The 9,557-nt window shown below is 40.9% G+C and overlaps 1 protein-coding gene across 1 annotated transcript in view; it reads right to left on the reverse strand.

Moving 5' to 3' along the window:
• grin2da (glutamate receptor, ionotropic, N-methyl D-aspartate 2D, a) overlaps nt 1-9,557 on the reverse strand; it is a 206,682-nt gene that overhangs the window by 22,087 nt on the left and 175,038 nt on the right. The window contains exons 15-16 of the mRNA XM_008286034.1: nt 7,612-7,681; nt 6,781-6,898 (exon numbers count right to left, since the gene is read on the reverse strand). Coding sequence (XP_008284256.1) covers nt 6,781-6,898; nt 7,612-7,681 — 188 coding nt within the window. The remainder of the gene's footprint in view (nt 1-6,780; nt 6,899-7,611; nt 7,682-9,557) is intronic.

Raw genomic sequence — 9,557 nt, forward strand, 5'->3', positions numbered from 1 at the left:
AAGGTCTGTACTGTGCCTTAACATCGACGTTTACAGGAAACCACCACACACAGACCAATACCTGCTATTGGACTACCACCACCACCCACAGTATTTTGAGGCTTATCTAGGGGTTATCAGTACCTGAAAGCATCAGGCTGAGAATGTCCCTACCAAGACAGAAGAAAAAGAAAAGGAGCAAACACATATTAAGAATGCACATAAAACCTGTAACTATCCCAACTGGGCCTTCCCGAAGTCAGCAAAAAGAAACAGGAAACCCCCCCCCAAAAAACAGCACAGCATCAAAAGCAGACGAAATGAGGACAACATTGTCATCCCATGTGGCCGCAGTGTCTGAGAAACTCTCCAAACACGACATACCAGTACACTTTAGACCCAGCAAAAAGTGGTTCACCCTGAGGATAAAAACAGTCAAGCACAAGCTGAGCAGCTGAATGCTGCGAGGAGTGCACATATCTATGTGTAGAGGAGAATAAACAGATGCTCCAAAAGGACAACACAAGAGAGCAGCTCCTCAAGAGAAAACTCAGCAGTCCATCTGAAGGAAAAAGGACGCTCTTTTAAGAACAGCAATGTCCACGTTCTAGACAGAAATCATCTATGTCACTTTTTAGAACATCACTTTCTCAACAAAGGAAGGTATCTATGACTTCACTTATCAGGTACTTATAATGCAGTCTTGAGCTTCCTGTCAATACAGCTTCACCAACATCAAAATCTTGAGTCACCCCTCCCCATCCTCAAGAGCCAACAAGAGAAATCCAGTTAACTTCTGCGAAAGGACTTGGGATTGCCATGACCTGAATGACCAAGAACCTCCACAGACATCTTGTGAACATAACACAAAGGTTCAGTGGGACTAAATGGTGAACTGATTAGATGTTAGTGGAAGCATCGTCTGCTGTCTTGGCAACAACTTTGTGTTCCATCAGAATCGGCTCTTTTGTCCAAATATGTGAACACATACAAAGGATTTAACTCTGCTTTTTGTATCTCTCAATGAACCTAAATGCTTCAAAGTCTTCACTATATATATTATATGAGTCTGGCTAGGATGTACTGTAATTTTGGATAAGGATATTTAAAATTCTAGGTCTGGTTTTTGGCCACTTCTTCTCCACTCTCTCCTTTTCTTTCTTGTAACCACTCTTATCTTTACAGTTCAGGAGGAACCAGCTTTACTTCAGTGCTTGCTGCGTCTTAACAGGGTCTTTTTAGTCAGGCTTTTCCAACTTTCCACCACGAAACGTGAGAAGCAACAGCCGATACTTACAAATGTCAGAAACTCCATTTCATTTCAATCTTAAGGTTGTTCATCGTTCAAAATAATCAAAATACAACATCAATTTGAATATGCTAAGATTTATATGTTATTTCCTACCATCTTATACATCTCCCCTTAGTATATGATGCCTGTGTTGTTTATGTAATATAGCATTGCTGCTGCTTGGGCCAGCACTCTCTAAAAGGAGTTTTAGGTTGCAACAGATTCTATTTTCTTCAGTTTTCATGTGCTCATGTCTACATTCAGGAGCAAATCAATGTAATACTAGTATGCATAAACATCCTTATCAAAGTAGTCCTCATCTATAACCAATTTAGTGCAAATAATTTATCTTCTTGCCTTCTTACTCATGTGCATTACTGTTGGAAAATTTCTGATGCATTCCGCCCTGGTGCTTTTCCTCTTTAATGAGCACCGATATCAGCAGAAGCTAAAAAAAAAAAAATTGTGTCAATATAAAAATGTAGAATGGTTACGTCTACGCGGTAGACCTTCAGATTACCTGCATACCAAATTCCTGGAATCTCTCCATGGTCACTTTAAAAAAGTAATTCAGCGCCTCTGCTGCGTGTGAACCTCCTGTCCTCATCCTGCTCTATTTATTCAGGCTGACTGATGTACACGGAATAGGAAATATTACTGAAAAAACGCAGTCAATTAAAAAGCAATCGCATTAGCTTTTGATGCAGGTCACAGCAGTACATTTTTACAAATGTTATATTTCTCCTCAAGATCTGTCCTGAGGAGAAGAGGAAAAGCCTGCTACATATTTTTGTCATTAAGTAGCAATTTGTAATTTCATTTGTCAGCTGGTAGAAGTTTGGTTGTTTCCAGGTAATTATGTCTGTGTGTCTCTTGAGGTCTGCATTTTTCCTTCAACAGATCTTATAATTATGACGGACCTTTTCTCAGTTGTTGTGGTGTGATTACACAGTTGTAATTTAAATCATGCTCACCTGTCTGTGGGATTTAGGTAGTGGGTATAATTACAAGTGCACTTTAAATAGACAACTCAGAGGATTCACATTTCCCCCTCTTCTTTTGAGTTTTGATTCTCCTCCAGGAGCAAAACGGCAAAATGCAACAATGCCAAGCAGTTCATCGTTCTATTGGGTACCAAAAGCAAACGTTAGCACCTCCAGTCCTCACATCTGTCTCTGTCACACCTCCTGCTCTTTCCCTTTACTCTCTGTCTGAACTGATCCACCATTCTTTGCCTTTTTCTACACCTACTCATTTTAGGAGTAACAACACAAAAATGCAAGCCACTACCAGCTGGTATAGGTGTACAAATGAGATATACATGTTAAAAGCCAGAGGTCTTTGAAATGTATGCACTTAGAACTCTCTCCATAGTGCTGTATCAGAACTGAGAATGGTCTTTTAGCATCTCATTATCATTCTGCTATATAGGAAAAATGCACTGGTTTTGTTTGTATTCCTTTAAACCAAATTCCAGTTGTCTTGCATAGCCCAGGATGCAGAGACGGTGACCCCTGCAAAATAGTATCAGATCAACCCAGTGTCCACACATTTATGGTCCTATGCAACTGAACTGCATTTCCATTTTGAAAGAAACATGCCTTTATTTTAACCCTATGCATGACTTTTGGGGTCTTTTGGACCACAGGCCATTTGGTTTAGGTGACAGGTATTGTTTTGTTTTGCTTTTTATTTTATTTTTGAAGATTTTCTTTCTATAAAAAGAGGTGTCATGCATTTGGAACCAAAAATATGTCAACTTATCAGAAAATGTATTTAACATAGTATAAAAGTCTATAATGAATAGCAACAAATATTTTGCACATATTCTTTGAATGGGGTTAAAACAAACATATTTTCTCACCAACGACATTGTAGGAAATGCTTTTAATGTGAAAGTCCATGTAAGCATGTAGGAGGCTTGAATAGGATTTTCACCCCAAAGATCAGGGTTTGCATCCTGTGTGGAGCATTATACGTAGACCTAGGTTTTGTGTGTCTTGTTGTCTGGTCAGGTTTAGGCAACTGTGTGGTTAGATGTAGGAAAATATCACGCTTTCATTCAAAGTTTTAGAAAGATAACTGCATTTCAGAAGCTTGGTTAAGTTTAGGAATCAAAATCACTTAAAGATATCATGGTTTGGGTTAAAATACAACCCTTTCACACCATGTTTGAAGCTCCTTTTCTTTTTATTACTGGGGGGACAAGTCCTGCCCCATCTACTATATGATTGGTTGGCTGAAAAGATGTGACAGTAAAACAATAAAATAAATATAACATACGGTGATTTGAAACATATTTGGGATATGTCACAAACAAATGTGATATTGCAGGACATTTGTTTCCCTAAAAATGTAATAGATATGGTGTTTAGTTGTATAGGAAGGTAATTTCCGGGAGACAAACAAAAAGGATATTTATATAGTACACGCCACAGCTTTAGAGGAAGAAAAGAAAAATCGCAAAAGAAACCGATTCAGGGCAAAAAATTTCAGGAGTCATACTGTGCACCTGTGTGAGTGTCATCAGCGAGGTCAGACAGAGAATGTGTGATGTGCGACTGTGTGTGTGAACTATGAATCTGACAGCTTTATAAGAGATCACACCAGCCATCCTCTTCCTCCCTTTAACCTTCTGTATTGATCTTTCTCTCTCCCTCGTAACCTTCATCTTCTTTCATTTCTCCACTGACCCTCATCCATCCCATCACACCTTTCCCCCCCCATCCTTGCGTCTTTCTTCCCTCTGCTGTTCAATCTCTCTTCCTCATCCTCGGCTCCTGTCTCACTTTGAACCTTTCGTCTCTTTTATCCTGCCACAAATCGAATCACGCCATCTGCTAATAAAACTTGTGTAAACTTCTGGGAGGCCATCGGCACACTGTTACAGATAAATTACAAAATCATTGAAATGGTTGATTGTCTTTCATAAACGTTCCATCTGCACTGAAATGCCAGAAGAATATAAACATTTATAAAGAGTCTGTTTCTGCTTCATCTTTTTTTCCCGCACCCTCCCAACAAAGTTTTCTCTGTGACTGTTTTCAAAAGTATACAGTTAGGACAAAACTTCTAAACAAGTCTGGACAGAAGACAGTTACTAGGAGAAACACTTTTCATTTTGACATAAATTGCTGGTTCTCCAGAGGTTGTGTTCTGAGATATACCCTCCCTTCCTCTCTCTCTTCATCCAGCCTGGTGTGAAGACATTTATGAAATGCACACATTTATATATATATATATACATGTATAATACAGTGTTTCCCAAAGAAGAAGCCAAGAAACAGGGAATACTTTGACATAAAAAAACCCAAAACAAAACAAGTGCTCATACCTAACAGCAAAAGCTATTTTGTCAGTACCTCTAAATGACCCATAAGACTATTCAAATCCCAACAGAACTATAATCAACCATAGAAATCTTGGTGAACTGAAGTTGTACCTACTCAAACAATCAAAGTTGCAGGGAAAATAATCTGTATGCTATCACTTTAGGCTTTTATGTTATGCCACGGTGCACTGAAAGCAGTCTACCTGTTAGTCTTTAATTAATTATAAATAAACATAAAACACAAGTATCATAGCAGATTAAATATACAGTAGCACATAAAATCATTTGGATAGTTCATGCTGAAATGCTAATGGCAGACTCAGAGCAGACCAGCCTGTACCTGAACGTATTTGTATGTGTCTTAACCACATCAGCTTCTTAGATTAAGCTGTGATATACAAATTGTTACAATTGACTTTTTGGCCATCCATTTGAACAAAGTACCACCACATCTACAACATCTTGGTGTCAGTCAGTTAGGAGCTAACTTCAAATACATCTGGGCATCTGATTAGGATTCCACCTGGGTGTCTTCATTTAGAGGACCTTCAGGCACCCCTGGGCGGCTGTGGCTCAGGTGGTAGACTGGTTGTCCTCTAATGGCAAGGTTGGTGGTTCCCCGGCCCTCCACAGTCAAAGTGTGCTTGGGCAAGACAAGGACACTTCGAGCAACACGAAGTTGCTCCCAATGGCAGGCTAGCGCCTTGCCTGGCAGCTCTGTCACCATTGGTGTATGAATGTGTGTGTGAATGGGTGAATTGGAAAACAATGTAAATCGCTTTGAGTACCCCTAAGGTAGAAAAGCGCTCTATAAGTGCATACTATTTACAATTTACACCCAACTGAGAGGAAATCCTGGGCTAGACCCAAAGGGATTACATATATATCTCATCTGGCCTGGGAACACCACAGGATCCCCCTGGAAGGAATGGAGAATGTTGCTGGGAAAAGGGATGTCTGGAATACCCTGCTTAGCCTGCTGCCTAACACCCAACCCCTGAATAAGCGAAAAGAAGATGAAACAAAATATTATTCACATGTGACAGTTGACAGGTTTTCATGAACTAAATGAAAAGTATTGGCAAAAAATCTGAAGATTAAACTACAATGAAAAAAGTCATGAGTTGAAATGATGTACTGGCATAGAAGCAGAAACAGTGTGTAAAATATATGTACATCAAAAGCGCATTACAACAGTTCATCATTCTATAATGGATTAAGTGTAACAGCTCAGCTCAGACGGGTGATGTATATCCGAGGATCTGATGATGAATTTGTTACGACACCTTCCACAACTCTTGGTGTCAGTTAGTTAGGAGCTAACTTCAAATACACTGTTTGTAAATGTTAAATAAGTCAACATTAGGTTGGGCCATTTCGAAGTTGTGGGGTGTATACAGGTAATCTATTCCCCTCTCTACCAAAAATAATGGAATAATCCTGGAAGGCTGTTGTTGTAGAGCTTTGCTTCTTATGAAAGCAATGCCAGCGATTGTCAGAATTTGGTCGGATGAGAGCACATCGACCAACAAGTTGACCTGAACACTAACAGCCCTCAGAATCAGCTCATATGGTTGAGTTCTAATTAGCGGCCTCTATGGTTTTCGTTTGGGTGTTTAAAACTACTTGGATAAAATGAGGGAACAGCTGTAAGGTGAACTGTGTCATTACTTTCACATCTACAAGAGCTCATGAGTCACAACAACAGAAACATTTATTTTCAAGCATTTCAGAAAAATACGACAGCTGCAATTTTTCCAAAGAGGACAACCTTTGATGGATAGCCGGAGTTTCATGAGCAGACACATGCTCATGTAATTGTGGTCATTCACAGGTAACTTGCACAGGACATTCTGTACACTTTTTTTGACACCTAACTGTGACTGAAACCCTCCTCCTACTTTAAATGTGTTGTTTGATGGTGGACTGTGACATTTGATGGTGAGAGAGTGCAGGAGACAATGATGAGTAACAAAGGCCCAGAATGACTGACTGAAACATTTGTGACTTCTAAATGTGTAGCTTTGATCCACAGAGATGAGTTGGTCAGGGGTTAATCATGGACCAGAGAGGAACTTGAAATGAAACCATTGTGTGCATGAAGCCTAAGTTGCTTCTTTTCTTTGCTTTTTCGTCTAATTTTTTGCTCTGCACTCTCCGTCTTTTGTTTTTGTCTTACCGTCTCCAACCAACTGCAGCAAAGCCAGGTCCAGTGGCCGTTTCCAGCGGGAGTTCTTGTGCAGGGCGATGCCGTAGCCCGTAGTGGCAAACACCTTACCAGAGCCGATAGTCATCACCTTTAGGATTTAAACAAACACATACAAGCATCCATAAACCCATTCATGCAAACAATCACATTAATCAGACAGAGCCAGATACAGGAAGGCAGATGGTAATGAGAAAATGAGTTATTTCTGCTGCTCTGATTTCATTTTTACATTTTTTTTTTGTCGTCGCTTACTGTCACTGCCGCATGAAAGCAGTCTGCTCAGCTCTAATATCGACAACCCAGAAAGTGCCAGAGCTGGAGTGTGGGATATTGTTTCAGTGAAGGAATTAATATAGATCCACATCAGTTGTAATAATTACTGCAGCAGTGGCTGTTGTATGAGGCTGCTGGGAGCTCAGGCCTCCCACAGACCTTATTACAAATGATCACTGGGCAGGATTTTCATTCTCGCTGTGGGAGCTGTATCAAATACAAACATAAATAAATCAACAGCAGCGCTGTCCAGAAATGACAATATTAACTAGCTACAGGCCGCAAGGGAAACATATAAATGCATGGGATGCGTTTGATTCATTTATTGTAGATGTAGCTTTTGTAGGAGTTCTCACTTAGCATGCTTGTTGTGCTTCCCACAAGAAGAGGCCGAGCACATACAAGATTTCGTAGGTTTTTTTCTGCACACAGTAGCTGCAGGGTAAGGAGACTTCAACAATGGCTTCTGGTATATATATGAGTGTGCCACTGTGCAGAGCTGTGAAATGGCAGAGATCTATTTCTTACCTTGCAGCCCTCGTCCTTCCTGGCCATATAGTTCAGCACGGCAGCGTCATAAATGAAGGCATCCAGTTTCCTGCAGGGGCGGAATGAAAGAGGAAAATTACAGCAAAGAAATGGAAATCACTGACCTGGAGCTAAATGACAACAGAGCAAGTGCAACTAGTGAACAAAATGACAGAAATGATGGACAAACCAGCACTGCGACAACAACTCTCTAAAAGGAAAACAGATGGATTTCAAAAGAGGGTTCCTCCTAGACACCATTTTGCACCAATTCTCAACAGTCACACAGAGGGATATTCATCATAGAGGAGGCAGAGATGTCATGTCTCCACATACAATAGCTTGAATACAATGCAGCAACAGGGGAGGTTGCAATTCAAGTCAGGGGTGTGAATCTCACTTCTGCTCTGCAGGAAAAAGTCTCCCTGTTATAATCTGCTTCTGCAGTAAAATGTTAAGAAAATGAAGAAATGGTGCAATATGTGGAGATAGTGACCAACTGTTGCTGTGTTTTAAACAACTCTGATCTAAGTAAGGTATTGATCTGCCGAAGCTACATGCAGAACATATAATTTGATCTATATCATACATCATTCATTGACAAGCTGATTAACATTAAAACCACTGGCAGATGACGTGAATAAGTGAAAATTTTATCATCCTGCTACGATGCAATGTTTTACTGGAAAACCTAGGGTCCTGCATGGGTCGCCATGGCAACAGCACTGCTCGACAGCAGCACAACGCGCCTCGCCACACTGTGCTTTTAAACAACTCAAGGAACATGACAAAGAGCCCAAGGGGTTGACTCAGCCTCCAAACTTCCCAAATACCGATCTGATTGAGCATCGACAGGATGTACCAGGACAAGACTGATTCATGGAGGCTCCACCATGCAACCCACAACACCTAAAGGATCCGCTGCCAATGTACCAGTGCTAGACACCATAGGACCAATGTCCACTCCCTGATCATTCAGAGCTGTTTTAGGAGTACAAAGGGGACCTGTACAATATTAGACAGTTGGTTTTAATGCTGTGGTTGATCACTGTATACTGCAGTAGTTTTGCAGCCAGTCTGGGCAATATGGTAACAATCGAAATCACTGCATTCTTTTTTAGTATCGACATCTATGACACTTTTGCACATGTATGCAAAACTGTATCACAAAATCATAACTGAAATCTATTGTGCACCCATTTAAAACACTTGTTTGGTCATCATTTTGCAGTAGAAAATTGGAAATTTACAAAATCCCACACTCACCACACTACAACAAGGACACTAACATAAAACGGTGTCCGAAAGTCCCCTTCTACACAGTGTGATACTGCTTGGAAAAAGAAAGAAGTTACGAGTCAGCACCTCCAGGTCTGAAGCCGTGGTTCTCTGCTAGAAACCACTAGAGTAAGAGGTAAGTTGTTGCCCCAAATAAAAGAGCTTAAGAAGCCAGATCATGTTCACAAGTGAAGGGAAAACTGAACGTAAGACGTACAGATTGGTTCAGCAGTACTGTGGGTGTTGCACTCAAGAGAGAGTTGAGCCAGTAGGCAAAGCTCTCAATGTACAAGTCAATCTACGTTCCAACCTTCGCATGTTGGTCATGAGCTCTGGGGAGTGACTGAAAGAATGAGATCGTGGATCCAAGTGGCCAAAATAAGTTTCCTCTGTAGGGTGGCTGGGCTCAGCCTTCAAGCTAGCTTTAGGAACTCTAGGAGCTAGGAGTACATTCGCATCTAAAAGAACCAGCTGCGGGGGTTTGGCCATCTGATTAGGATCCCACCTGGGTGCCTTCATTTAGAGGTCTTTCAGGCACACCAACTGAGAGGAAATCCTGGGCTTTGACCCAAACCTCTCCAACGGGAGTACATACATAGCTCATCTGGTCTGGGAACACCACAGGATCCCCCTGGAAGGAATGGAGAATGTTGCTGGGAAAAGGGATG

The sequence above is a fragment of the Stegastes partitus genome, unplaced genomic scaffold (assembly GCF_000690725.1).
Source record: "Stegastes partitus isolate 25-593 unplaced genomic scaffold, Stegastes_partitus-1.0.2 Scaffold427, whole genome shotgun sequence".
In the NCBI taxonomy this organism is placed as follows: domain Eukaryota; kingdom Metazoa; phylum Chordata; class Actinopteri; family Pomacentridae; genus Stegastes; species Stegastes partitus.